Raw genomic sequence first — 15,421 nt, forward strand, 5'->3', positions numbered from 1 at the left:
AAGAAAAATCAAGGTTACATAACAATCAATATTTAATCATGAGCACGATCAGTTTATTTCTAATCAATGATTTCTTCATGATTGATCAATCGTTTTGCCTGTTGTATTTGTAATATTAGAATAATGTCCATATCTTTTAATGGCTCATGATTTACGACACTGAACCAGTGAAATCTATTACAGTTTACTTCATATTTCATTCTATGTATTGTATATAGCAAGTCAACATAATAAAAATATTATCCTTTAGGCATGATTGCTCTTTGTTCTTAACTTTATAACTGTCCCACACACAGGCAATTCAAAGAAAAGAAAGCTAAAATAATTAAAAATACATAGTACCATACGAAGAATATATGCAAATACACAACAAAATTTTTAAATGGAGTATCACCAGAAGCACAGTACAATATTTGCTTTTTATATTAATAACCGTGAACTCACAAGAAAAACTTTTGTTGGATTCAATATAATTTGCTTGGGAGCTGGACAATGAGTAATCTCTTAAGAGCTAACCAGAAAAAAAAATGGTGTTAAAAAATGCTTGAGCACATTAAAGGTTAGCTTTCCACTGCATCTAATATAGAACTATAATACCTAATCTGAATCTTCTTTCATCTAATGCAAGAAACTAAGGGAACAGATGTGGAATGAAATAATACTCAAATTAAGTCATATGTCCAGCAGTAATAATGAGGAATAATGACCTTTTTAGTAATAATTACTTCACTATTAATCTACTTACATAATATATTTCTAGAGATTATCTAAAATGCTGAAAGCAGATTCCAGAATTCATCATCTCCCCCCAGTGACTTGGACAGGAAATTAAAACCTCTCTTGTACTTTTCCCCCTTAATAATAAATATAACTCCTTGAATAGCTTTTAAAAGATCATAATCAATTTCTAATAGATGAAAATACTCCTTGTTAAATACGAAAAGAACATGATCAACCAGGCAGCTTACTTCCGACATTCTGCTGAAAGTTTTAGTTCTTTGGTTCTAGAAAGGAAGACCTTAATCAATGCACCAAGGTTTCCTGTTCGAGGATTGTTTTCAACTGCAAGAGAAAGAAAGATTTTAAAAAGTTAAAATTAAAAATCAAAAGCAAAGTGAGTGTATCATAACACTTATAAAATCAAATATCAAACTGAGGTTGCTCATGGATCAGCCTATTGTCAATAAGCAATAAGAGAATCTGCTACTTGGCTGGAATTATTTCTGAACAAAAAAACTATGTACAAAATGGAAGTGCTAGAAACATCAGGAGAAAATAGCCATCTTATCGGAGAACCCAAAACTGTAAAGATAACATGTAACAGTTAATATACAAACACAATTTACATACACACATCATTCTCTTTAGAAAAACAGATGCTTAAAAAGCTCAAAAATTGATCATTCATATCCCCAGTATAAAGAATACTAGAGGCCCAGTGCCTGAAATCTGTGCATGGGGGGGTTCCCTCTGACCAGCCTTCCCCCTCTCCAACCGGGGATCCCTTGAGGGATATCTGAAACCGGCAGTCAGACATCCCTCTCACAATCCGGGACAACTGCTCAGCTGCCTGCCTGCCTGATCACCCCTAACCACCTCTGCCTGCCAGCCTGATCACCCCTAATTGCCCCCCCCCCCCCCCCCCCTGCCATAGTCTGGTCGCTCATTACTGCCCCCTTCTGCTGGCCCGCCCCCAACTATAACCCCTCCCCCACCAGCCTGGTCGCCCCACGCAACCTGCTGTTCAGTCGTTACTGTGATGGTGTCCTGGACAATTTGCATATTCCTCTATTATTAGTATAGATAATAAACCATAGAGATAAAACTATTCAGATAATCACAAATTATTCTAATGAAAATGAAGACACATAATGTGGCCAGTGAGGCACTATCTGACTATGCAAAATTTTAAAGAATGTGTTTAAAATTTGTTTTCAAGTTTAAAAGGTATTTCAACAAAGCCAGCTTAGAGTTGAGAAGACTGTATTGGAAATGTAAAGATCTGGCTTCTAGATCCAAGTCTATAATAAGGGAATATTGAAACTCAGGCAAAATTATTAACTTCTCCACCTCAGTTTTCTCATCTGGAAAAGAAGCCACAGCTAATATATACTGAACAATACACTTAATGCTTTCCATGCATTACCTACTATAATCCTCAAAACTACATATGGCGTAAGCACGAATATGACCTCAATTTTACAGAGCCTCACCTCTACGTTCTTGCTTGTTCAAGGACACGTCGTTATCTACTGGCTCAAATCCTTGGCCCTGCACTATGCCAAACCAGCTGTGTAATCAAGGAATTGGACCCAATGAAACTCTAAAGTTCTATCAGGCTGCAGAGCAAGACATAGGCTATGATTAATTTTGTGTGTCAACTTGACTGGGCCACCGGATACCCAGGTATCCAGTTAACATTATTCCCCGTGTGTTGGGGAGAGGGTCTCTTCATTGAATCAGTAGACTGAGTAAAGCAGCTTGCCGTCACCATGGAGGGCCAACAGAGTAAAGTCAGAGGAAGACTGAATTCTATCAGCCTGACTGTTGAGCTGAAACATCAGTCTTCTTCCGCCCTTAGATGGGACTCGAACATTGGCTCTCCTAGTTCTCAGGCCTTTGGACGTGGACTGGAATTTATACCATTAACCTTCCTTGGTCCTCGAGCATGTACACCAGATCACTGGATTGTTCAGCCTTCATAGTCATGTGAGCCAATTTCTTATAATAAATCTCATTTTATATATGCCAGGTGTCTCAAAAAAAAAAAATCCTATATAATAAAAGGGTAATATACCAATCAACCAAATGGTAGAATCACCTGTCGCTATGACATGCAATGACCACCAGGGGGCAGACATCCAACACAGGAGTTGCTCCCAGGTGGTCAGTGTGCTCTCACTGGGGGAGGGCCACTCAGCCACAAGCCAGGCTGACGGCTGGTGATCACAGCAGTGGTGGTGGGAGCCTTCCTGCCTCCACAGCAGTGCTAAGGATATCCGACTGCAGTTAGGCCCAAGCCGTCAGTCAGATATCCCCCAAGCGCTCCTGAACTGCTAAAGGGCATAGGCTGGGCTGAGGGACCCTGCCTGCTGGAGCACAAGTGCCGTGCTCCGGGCCTCTAGTGTATACATATTTCAGCTGACAGCTCAATTTTGAAAACGAAATGTATTTTAATAAACACTGCTTTTATAATTATTCAAAGTGTGTACATACATTTTTAATTATAATTATTCAAAGTGTGTACACACATTTTTAAGGGACCTTCCTTGGTCCCTTGGATTTTTTTAAGGGACCAAGGAAGGTCCCTTAAAAAAATCCATTCTATGGATTCTGTTTCCCTGGAAAACCCTGACTAATAGAGCATGGAAGCACAGAAAAATTCACCTTAGCCCAGTCTTCGTGGCTTAGTGGTTGAGTGTCGACCAGGAAGCCGTGGTTCAATTCTCAGTCAGGGCATATGCCTGAGTTGTGGGCTCAATCTCCAGTGTGGGGCACGCAGGAGGCAGCCAATCAATGATTCTTTCTCATCATCGATGTTTCTCTCTCTCTCTCCCTCTCCCTTCCTTTCTGAAATCAATGAAAATATTTTTTTTAAAGAATTAATCCTAAGGGAGAGACTATTTTTAGTCAGAACCTTTATTTACTTTTACTGGTGGAAGAAAAAGAAATTCAGAAAGGCTATATGTTGGGCCCAAAGTCAACAACATGTTAGTGACAAATGCCCAGTCTTTTCACTTTATCGATGGTTTTCAAAATGTGAGATTCTGGAGTTCTGGGGTATTTTTTCACTTTTGAAATACATTTTTAACTATTTTGAAAACAAGAAATGCAAATACACATGTTGGCTTGTGCTGCCAGAAGAATTCATTTTTATGCAGATCTGAGAATTATGCTTTTGCTGCCATTTCTATGCATAATATCTAAACTTCTGTGTCAAAGATATAAAAATATGTCGTTCTCCAGAATTTTTTATCCAGGTCTGCACATACATACTTTAAAAATGTACATGGATATAAGCACACCATTACAGCGTATCTGCTCTGTGCCCATAATTGGCAAGTTAACTTGGTCTATCTCCCAGATATGTGTTCCTGCCACGGCCTGAGAGTCAATGCATGTAACTGTATAACTTTCTCATTATGACAGAAGTTGTAGTAGCTTGCTGTTACACGTGTCACTCATGAACTAGTGGCAACAGCATTGTCTGAGAGCTGTTGGAAGTACAGAATCTCAGGTTCACCCTACACCTAATGAAGTTGATGTGCTTTTCAAAGGTTAATGTATATTTAAATCACATTTAAAGTTTAAATTTTGACTCTGCCCATGTGAAGTGTGATCTGAGACTCTGCATCGCTAACAGCTCCCTGCTGCTGGCTGGAGAACCCCTGCTCTGTGTGCTGTAAATTAGGGCAGGCCTGGCCCAGCTTTCATAATCAAGGATAGGTGGATGATTAGATATTAGATATTAGATATTGTTATAGTTTCTCTATGAAACACAAATTTCCTACCTTCAATCTTTGGGCTTAGTTTGATGAAAGAATATCATAAGGTTTCAAGATAAACTGTTTTTCTTTAAAAAAAAAAAAAAAATAACCCAGTTACTCTTTGCAAGTGTGTCTTTATGTAAATTAACATTATCTAGCTATTGTAAACCAAAACAAAATACTAATATAAAGAGTTGAAGCTGATATAATTCAGAATCCCAACTTTACAATCTTGTTTATTCAACAGCCCCTTTATTACTGAATTACTTTATAATTGTTTTAATTTATAAATATCTAGCTATTAAAAAACAAATCTGTCTATTGGAAAGATCAATCAAACTACTAGACAGATGTAATTAAAACTCTGTGTACCTTTTTCAACCATTTGGCACGTATTTATTGAGCTCCTTATATGTATCAGCACTGTTTCAGGTATAAGAAAATACTTATCAACAGAATTCCCTGTATTTTTATTTTATTTTATTGATTTCAGAGAGGAAGGGAAAGATAGAAACAGCAATGATGAGAGAGAATCAATGATTGGTTGCCTTCTGCATGCCCCACACTGAAGACCGAGCCCACAACCCGGGCATGTGCCCTGACCAGGATTCAAACCATGACCTCCACGTGCCCTGACTAGGAAGCAAACAGTGACCTTCCTGTGCCCTGACCAGGAATCAAACCGTGACTTCCTGGTTTTTAGGTCGATGCTCAACCACTGAGCCATGCTGGCTGGGCTCTTTGCCATAATAAAGCTGATATTCTAAGATAGTTAAGTTTCCACAGTACTCTTCTGGGCAAGATGCAAATGGGGCAATTAGTTAATAAAAGTAAGTATACTCAGTGATGTTTCAACAACAGGTATAATATTCCAAAATACCTCAATGGATTTGAACAGGATCAAACCTATTGATAGTTGGTAAAAATCAAATGCTATGTTAAAGATGAATGAGCTTCAGGAGCCAGAGTAGGAACTGGGACATCTGACAGGAAGGCAGAAAAGCATAATGGAACTAGACTACAGATCTGACCAGGTTCAAACCCCAGCTTTCCCTGATTAGCTGTGTGACACCTGGCAACTTACTTAACCTCCCCACACCTCATCAGTTTCCTCATTGTGCAACTAGGATCATAGTACTTAACCATAATAACTCATTTGCCTCTAGAGCTTAAACTTGTAGAAATCTATTAACTAATTTGGCCTTTTATATAAAGAAGGCAATTCTTCACGTCTACGGGAGTTCAACCAAGGTCTGAGTAACACTCATGTAAGGGTATTATAAAGAGGATTTCCACCTGAAGAGAGAGGTTGAACTTCCTTCAGGCCCTGAAACAACCTTTCCCAATATCTCACTAACATACCCATGAGCCACAAGACCCAATAACCAATATAGAGGAAACACAGAGGACAGAAACAATTCAATCAAAAAAATCTACATTATGGGAAACTTTATGACCCATTTTCTTTTTTTTTTAATTACTTTTTATTTTTTTACCTAGAGGCCCAGTGCATGAAATTTGTGCACTGTAGGTGGGGGTCCCTCATCCCAGCCCTTGCCCTCTTGCAGTCTGGGACCCCTCAGGGGATTTCTGCCTGCAGGCTTGGGGAGCGGGCCTAAGCTGGCAGGCAGACATCCCTCTCGCAGTCAGGGACTCCTTACTCCTTACCGCCCACCTGCTCACTGCTCCTTTCTGCTCAGCTTGCTGCTTCTTAGTGCTGCCATGGAGGTGGGAGAGGCTCTGCCACCGCCACTGCACTTGCCAGCCATGAACTGGCTTATGGCTGAGTGGCACTCCCCCTATGGGAGCACACTGACCACCAGGGGGCAGCTCCTGCATTGAGCATCTGCCACCTGGTGGTAAGTGCATGTCATAGCAACCAGTCATTCGGCCAGTTGTTCTGCTGTTTGGTCTATTTGCATATTAGGCCTTTATTATATAGGATTACAGTTCACATTCAATGTTATATTAGTTTCAGGTATAGAGTATAGTGGTTAGACATTTATATAACTTACAAGATGATCCCATCAATAAATTTAGTACCTGACTCTACACATAGTATTACCATATTATTGACTATATTCCCTCTGGTGTACTTTACATCCCCACCACTTTCTTTAATAAATTGAGAAAAGAAAAAGGATACAAATGCAGGAAGAAACTATCTATGAGAAGAATCATAAAAATACCGTATTTTTCGGACCATAAGACGGTCCGGACCATAAGACGCACCAGTTTTTAGAGAAGGGAATGAAGAAAAAAAGATTCTGAAACAAATAGTGTCCTAAAATATTTTATGTGCATTAAAACCCAACATCACAGTCATAAACACATGTAATCAACCCTGTAAAGTAAACAGCAGCATTTAGAACCATTTTAGAGCCGGGCAAGCACACAGAGACCACACAGAGCCGGGCAAGTAAAAAAACTTTTTTTTTAAAGTATTGTATATGTGTAGGCTGTATTTGGACCATAAGACGCAGGGACTTTTTCCCCCCACTTCTGGGGGGGAAAAAGTGCGTCTTATGGTCCGAAAAATACGGTATATCAACCAATGTGAGGACCTTATATTGCTCCAGATTCAAACAATTAAAAATTTGAACACTGAATGAATATTTTATGATGTTAAAAATTGTTTTTTAATAAGATAACGGTATTTATTGTCTTTAAAAAATCCTTATTATGAGATACATAATAAAATATTTCTGGATGAAATTATATGATGTCTAAGGTTTGTATCAAATTAATATGTGAAGATAGATGAATGATATGATGTCTGAGATTTGTGTCAAATTAATTACATGAGGCTATGTTTGTTGTCCGTGCACTTTTCTGTACATATGTCATACTTCAATAAATGTCTGAGGTACAAATGAAACATGATTGGCCATGAAAATGATTGAAACTGGAAGATGAGTATATGGGAGTTTGTTATATTATTCTGTCTGCGTTTGGATGAATGTAAAAAAACTAAAAATAAAATACCCATGAGAACAAGATACAAGCTCACAAAAATGCTGAATTATGATACAGTTCTTCTTCCAAAAAACAGGAAACAATTCCACTAACTACAAATTATAAAAACCTGAAAGACAGATGTATTTGGTAACCATTAGCAAGCCTAACTGCCTGAAAGTACTTTTGAGGAACAAGTCATCTTCTTACTGTCTATCCCAAAAAGAAAATTTATGTGACTCCTCCAAGTTAATTTTCTATATAGATTCAAAAGCTACAACTCCCAGAATATAACAGGTAACAAAAAGGAAACAAGCCAAACCCAGAACAACTATGCTAGAGGGTAAAGGTAGGAAAAAAATGTTGATCCAGCTGTTGAATTTGGAGATTTTAGGATTTGCTCACCCTCCAAAACCAAGGAGTGGAGACAATGGAAAGTCTCAGTTAAACCAAGCAAACATGTACAAAACATGTTCTAGAAGTCAGGCCAGAACACAGCACCAGCCTACCTTCCAAGTAAAATGACAGATTCAGCAAGCTCCTCTAGAAGCCACACAGGAGCAGGGTTAATAGACATACCCTCCGGCAGCAAGCACTGTGCCTTCATTGGGTACTCACTCTCTGCCTCCTCCCTGCTTTATTTTTCTGAAGAGTCATCATTATATAAAATATACTATGTATTTATTATGGTCTGGCTTCCCCGTTAAGATAGATTCATGAGGTCAGGGGTCAGTTTTTATTGCAGTCACTCACCCAGCTTATAGGATATAGGCTATCATATTATAGGTGCTCAAGAAATATTTGCTGGTTTAATGAGTAAGAAGAAAACAATAGTAACAACGAAATAAGGAACAGGATATGCTGAAACCTCAGCAGAAGAGCTGAATCACAATTGGCAAAAAGAGCTTTGGTACACAATCATCATTAGTGGAAAATAGAAAAATGAACCATTTATTTTTAAAAGGAACAAAAAGCACCCGGAAAAAATTAGTATAATGAAAAGAGAGCACTGACACATTAGAAAAACTAGACTGATTAAAAATGCAACAACTAAAAGATTCATTAGAATCTTTTTTTTAATATATTTTATTGATTCTTTTACAGAGAGGAAGAGAGAGGGATAGAGAGTTAGAAACATCGATGAGAGAGAATAATCGACCAGCTGCCTCTTGCATACACCCTACTGGGGATGTGCCCACAACCAAGGTACATGCCCTTCACTGGAATCGAACTTGGGACCTTCCAGTCCACAGGCTGATGCTCTCTCCACTGAGCCAAACCGGTTTCGGCTCATTAGAATCTTAAAAGACAAGAAGTGTAATGTATAAACATTGAACCCAAGATATAAAAGAGAAATTAGAAGAAAAGAACAGAGATGAAGAAAAAGAAGATGCAGAAGGCAAAGAATAGAATCTGACTTGAATCTCACAGGTGACGATACCACGTTGGAGAAGAAATAAAACAAATAAAACCAAAGCCATAACTACAGAAAACTTCAGAATTGAAAAAGCTCACAAAAATGCTTTTTAATAAACCAATAAAAAGACCTCATCAAATTACAGGCAAAATCACAAAGTATTGTATAATGAGGAACATTTAATCAGAATGGTTACAGGGAAAACAGACTTAAGAACAAAGAAACAAGAAATGAAGGTCTCTGACTTCCTCTCAGGTTAATACTGGATGCCACAAAGGAGCAGATGAACTTCTCCAGAGTTTAGAGGGAAATGACAGGGAAGAAGTTGTGTACAAGGAAGTTGTCTGTCACGCTTGACTGACTCCTGCACTGCCAACGGAAAACGAATCCAAGGAACCATTGGAAGCAAGCAAATGGAGAGGGAAACAACATCAACACAGCAGCAGCTGCCCGGTGCTGAGGAGGCAGGATTTAAAGTGAACTCCCCATCAGAGGGCCCTGGTTACTGCCTCGGGCTTTCCATGGACATCCCTGCAGGGCCATGCCTGAGAAGAACCACATCTCATGGTTAACGGCCATCCCCCAGAACTCAGTAAACTCAGTAGTAATAGGAGACCCAGAAGGAATGGACACAGAGAAGAAAGTATCTGAAAAAGTTGTGGGAAATAAAACCTCCCTGTATTTCTCAGTGTTCCTGTAAAAAAACAAAAACACACACAAAAAAAAACACCTTTGTCTCCTGGGTCTGCAAAACATTTATGCTATGAAGTGAGAGAATGTCTGCTTTTACTTCTCCTAGGACCATTTCACATACCATCAGGATTAGAATTGTAGCCCTGTGTTTAAAACTTCCTTATCTCACTGAAAGCCAAGCAGTTACATCACAAGATAAGCACCTAAGCCGACTCCAAAGGAGTAAGGGAGACTACAATATCATCTTCCTAAGCATCCACATTTCAAAGAGACATGAGGTCCCAGAACTTGAAAACACCTCTAGGTCTAAAAAGCCAAGGCAGGGAGGCAGGGGGAGTGTACCTGGCTCCTGAAGAGCTTTTATTTACACACCACGGGGTTGGAGTAAAGAGGAGAAGAGGGGGACTGCTAATGCCTTCCCCTTTATAGGAAGAAAGTCACACTCCAGCCCCCAGCTACTCACAGAAAACAACTGGCCTGGCTCTCAAAGGATCTCCTAGCAGATAAAAACTAGGACAAAGAAGGAACAATGCACTTACCACGGTTCCCCCAAAATAAGACATCCTCCGAAAATAAGACCTACTTACAGGTTTTCTTCTGAGTAAAATATAAGGCATCCCCCCGAAAAATAGGGCCCCCCCCTCCCCCGGCTAAACATGAGAGATTTGGTCCACTGATTCTGAAAGAAATGGAGTCACAAGAAATTCACCAGGAAATTCAGGAATTGGATTGTTATGATGATGTTCCAGAAGATGATGACATGATTGTCATTGAATAAATGAGTAAATTCTTGATACGGTAGGATTCACAATTTGTCTGGTTTGTGTTGACAACTACCGTACCGTATACAGGTAATAAATTTCCTTTATTTTCATTTAACAATAAATGTGTACCGTATTCTTCTTCATGGAAAAATAAGACATCCCCTGAAAATAAGACCTTGCGCATCTTTGAGAGCAAAAATTAATATAAGACACTATCTTATTTTCGGGAAAACAGGGTATTATTTACAGTGATGTACTTAATAACTCTGTCTCTGATCCAGAAAACCTGTGGGCATGCAGGGGAAAAAGTAAGAAAAATTAACATTAAAAGCCCAACAAAAATAATGGCCACAAACGTCCCAAAATTGATGGAAAAACATTAATCTAAGTATCCAAGAATATCAACATATTCCAAGTAGAATAAAAAATAAATTTAAAAATTTTAAGGTAAGGAGAAAATCTTAAAAGCAGCAAGAAAAAAACAACACTCATCATTTATAGGGGAGCAACAATACAATTAAACAGACTTCCCATCTGAAAGAAAGGAGACTAGAGGACAATGGAATGATACCATCAAAAGAATTTTTAGCCGAAACCGGTTTGGCTCAGTGGATAGAGGGTCGGCCTGCGGACTGAAAGGTCCCGGGTTCGATTCTGGTCAAGGGCATGTACCTTGGTTGTGGGCACATCCCCTGTAGGGGATGTGCAGGAGGCAGCTGATCAATGTTTCTGACTCTCTATCCCTCTCCCTTCCTCTCTGTGAAAAATCAATAAAATATATTTTTTAAAAGAATTTTTAAAATATCAACCAAGAAGGGGGGAAGGGGGAAGTAGACATATGTACAACTATTTGTAATACTTGAAACAAAATTTTTTTAAAAAATTTTGATATATTTTATTGATTTTTTACAGAGAGGAAGGGAGAGGGATAGAGAGTTAGAAACATCGATGAGAGAGAAACATCGACCAGCTGCCTCTTGCACACCCCCTACTGGAGGATGTGCCCACAACCAAGGATACCTTGACCGGAATCGAACCCGGGACCTTTCAGTCTGCAGGCCAATGCTCTATCCACTGAGCCAAACCGGTTTCACAACAAAATAAAAATTTAAAAAATAATAATAAAATATCAACCAAGAATTCTATATCCAGAAAAATCTTTCCTTCAAAAATGAAGACAAGGAGGATGGTGGGCAACTTTACAGTGAAGTAACTTGACAAACACAACCCTGACCAAGTAATCAAGGTCAGTATAATCAGTGATAGCACTTAGTCCTAATATGATGTGTTGAGAACAGCACTTCACCTCCTACAGACCCATCACCCCAGTGTAACCATGAGAAAAACATCAAACAAACTCAAATAGAGGGAAATTCAGAAAAGTACCCTACTAGTACTCCTTAAAACTCTAAAAATCATCAAAAGTATGAAAAATCCAAAAAACCATTGCAGACCAGAGAAGGCTAAGGAGATATAGCTAAATACACTGTGGTATCATGAATGAGATCCTGGAGAAGAAAAAGGACAGTAAGAAACAACTAGTGAAATCTGAATAAAGTATTGGATTTAGTTAACAGTACTGTATCAGTGGTGATTTTCTGATTGTGACAAATGTAACATAGTAATGTAAGATGTTAACAATAAAGAAAACTGATGAGAGTTCTATGGGAACTCTATAGCTCTATAACTTTTCTGTAAATCTAAAGCTACTCTAAAATTAAGTTTTTATTTAAAAAATCTCAATAGATAGATTTAACAGCATATGATATACAATAGAAGACAAGATTAGTAAACAAAAGGCAGGTTAAAAGAAAATATATTCTTGAAGGTCAGAGAAGGGAAAAACTTGAACATAAAAAGCCCAACAAAAATAATGACAACAACAAACTTTCCAAAATTGATGGAAAAACATTAATCTATACCCAAAAAAAAAAAGAAAAGAAAAGAAAAAGAAAAGAAGAAGTCTTAACAGACATATGAGACATACTGAAAATGTTAAAAGAACTACAATAGAAGTCCCATGGGGGGAAAAGGGAGACTTATGTAATTCTTTCAACAATAAAGATTTAAAAAAAAAAAAAAAATAGAAGTCCCAGAGGAAAGGAGAAACAGAATAGGATAGAAACAGTGTATAAACCAATAATGGCTGAGAATTTTCCAAAACTGATGAAAGATTTAAGAAGCTCTACAAACAGCAAACAGCAAAAAAAGAAAACCACTTCTCAGCACATTATTCTAAAATGTTAAAAACCAAAGAACAAGGAGAAAAACTTTAGAACATCCCAAGAAAAAAAATCTATTATTTTCAAAAGGAAAACAATAATATTGACAGCTTTCATCTCAACAAAAATGAGAGAAGCAGAAAAATAGAGTGATATCTTTAAAGTACCACCTAGTCCTTAGCAATAAAACATGCTTAGCAGAGTCTACTACCACTACTGAAAATGAACCAAGCATGTGTTTTATTGCTAATGACTGAATGGTACATTCTAGTAACATCAATGAGCACCATGAATAGAATTATTATTATTATTATTATTATCATCATCATCATCATCATCATCATCAAGAAAACATTAACTCAATACATATTACACTATCAAAATTTATAATAGAAAATGTCAAGTAAGTACCCACACACATACATATGCATACATACATATACACATGCTCATTTCCCCACCTTACCTAAAGATCTGCAAACTGAAATAGTTGCCTCCTCCAAGAGCTTCAAATCAGTACTGGAAAGATAGAAGAAGAAAGATAATTAATAATTATAATACTAAATATATACATGCTAAAGAAATATATAAAAATGAAGAAGAGAAAAATAATTTAGAAGGAAAATATGATACACTAGAGGCCCGGTGCACAGATTCGTGCACTGGCGGAGCCCCTCAGGGGATGCAGCAGTGCATGAGGCGGCAGATGGCCAGGGAGAAGCCCGCTCATGCCCGTCCTGCTGCACCTGCCACCACCCGGTAGCACTGCTGTGGAGGCGGGAGAAGCTCACGCTGCCACAGCTGTGCTCGCCAGCCATGAGTCCGGCATCTAGCTAAGCGGCACGCCCGCTGTGGGAGCTCACTGACCACCAGGGAGCAGCTCATGCATTGAACATCTGCCTCCTAATGGTCAGTGCGCATCACAGTAATCGGTCAAACAGTTGACCAGTCACTTAGGGTTTTATATATATAGATAGTAGGGAACAATCAAATCAGCACAATAAAATGAAGCATCTATTTTCAATATAATTAGGAAATTTACTATAATTCTTCATATGACATTCCTAAAAGATAAGAGCTCAGGGCACCATGCCTTTCAGGCATTGAGGTAGGGAGGGAAGATGGGATTGGAGGCTTAGAAAAATTTGACAAAGGCACATCAATATAGAGCAAAAGGCAGCCCCACCCCCACCCCCGTCCATTTGTAAGGAGAGTACATGGGATACACTTATTTAGAAAAATAACATTGTTTTCAGGAAATGGGATTTTTGTTGTTTGTTAATCCTCATATGAGGACATTTTTCCACTGATTTTCAGGGAGAAGGAAAGAGAAAGAGAAAGACAAAGAGAAGCATCGATGTGAGAGAAACATATCAAATGGTTGCCTCCTGCATGAGCCCGAACAGGGCCAGGGCCAGGACCCTTTGGTCTGCATTATACATGGCCATACAAAGGTAAGGCCCACTGGCTGCTTCAGTGGATATGCTATTCCCTTAAGAACCTCAAACTATATTCATATTTTTAAAAAAAAAAAAAAAAAAAAAAAAGATAAATATCTTTTCAAAATGAAGTCCTTAAGCTTCATCTAAGATTTTAAAAATTTTTAGCCAAAATCATCTAGAAATAACCTACAATAAAGTGCTTACAGGTCCTAGATATTTTTCGAGTGTCTGCACGTCTCACATCTTGTCAGTCTGCTGTCCTCCCATCCCTTTCTCCTACCTTCCCATCTCCAGCTCAGGGTGAGCAGAGCAGGGGCAGCCAGGCTTGCTCAGCAAGACCCACTCCCTGGCCACAGGTGACTGGTCAGAGATAGATGTCTAATGTAAGCCACACCAGAGTCTTGGGGAATTTGGAATTGAGATGGAAAGAATGGTTTTCTGATGGCTGGAACTTGGAGGCAAAGCTGAGGGTTATGGGAAACCATACTCCACCCACTGAGAGGCAGAGAGAGCTGGTTAGTAAGAAAATGAATAAAAGAGCCTTGTGGACAGAAGCAGCAATAAACGGAGAGGCCTCTGAGGCTTCCCGCTGGCCTTCTGATTCTTGGGACCAGTTCTTCCCAAAGCCTGTGTTTATGATCTTCGATTCTATTAGACTCCACCCCTATCTCCTCATCACATGATCCCCTCTTTCTGGCATAGGCTAAATCAAAGTGATTTTTGCTAATAAGCAAAAGGTTCTAATTAATAAATCACTGTGGTAAGATTTAATAATACACTTAGTAGTTGGCAAGAAGTGGGAACTATGAATTACTCAGTTTATTGGTTACTCAGGGGGGAAAAAGTAGAGGTATAAAATGCAAAAGATTGTAAAGAGCTTTATGAGGTTAATAACTAGACCACATGCATAAAATCTGTTTCACTGGTGCTTCTACCTTCTTCAGTCAATAACACTCTCAAAGCTCGCTAGAACCAAGAGTTTTAATTATACACATGTGGTTATAACCTTCAAAAACTTCTGAATTTGTTCATTCAACAAACATTACCTGGATGCCCAGGACCTGCTGGGCTCTATGAACGATGCTACCTCTCTCTCTGGGCTACATAGACGAATGGAGCAGCAGAGACTCCTGGGAAGTACAAAAATCAAGACCAGCCCTTTGCCTAAGCTCATGGGAAGTGCACCCAACCTACCCTAGGAGCAATGAAGGAAGGCTTCCTGGAGGAAGAAACTGTGTCCTGAAGGAGCAAAAGGAATCAGTGGGGCAGACCAAAGGAAAGGGCTTTCCAGACACAGGAATAGTGTACCTAGGCATTGCAGTCACAACCTGGCATGTTCTTGGAAGCGGAGATTAATCAACATTGGAGAAGGGCAAATACAAGCATGGGGAAATATACTAGATGGCTAGAATACAGAGTTCAGTTCCTCAATTTGTTCTCA

General features: G+C 38.8%; 1 protein-coding gene across 4 annotated transcripts in view; it reads right to left on the bottom strand.

The window, feature by feature from the left end:
• Window positions 1-15,421, bottom strand: part of DYM (dymeclin) — a 233,669-nt gene that overhangs the window by 192,126 nt on the left and 26,122 nt on the right. For 3 of the 4 annotated variants that reach the window (XM_036419857.2, XM_036419858.2, XM_045574528.1), the window contains exons 3-4: window positions 13,005-13,057; window positions 969-1,062 (exon numbers count right to left, since the gene is read on the bottom strand). In XM_036419857.2, the coding sequence (XP_036275750.1) occupies window positions 969-1,062; window positions 13,005-13,057 (147 nt within the window). The remainder of the gene's footprint in view (window positions 1-968; window positions 1,063-13,004; window positions 13,058-15,421) is intronic. The other variant, XM_036419859.2, reaches the window with a different exon arrangement.

This window comes from Pipistrellus kuhlii, unplaced genomic scaffold (assembly GCF_014108245.1).
Source record: "Pipistrellus kuhlii isolate mPipKuh1 unplaced genomic scaffold, mPipKuh1.p scaffold_m20_p_6, whole genome shotgun sequence".
In the NCBI taxonomy this organism is placed as follows: Eukaryota; Metazoa; Chordata; class Mammalia; order Chiroptera; family Vespertilionidae; genus Pipistrellus; species Pipistrellus kuhlii.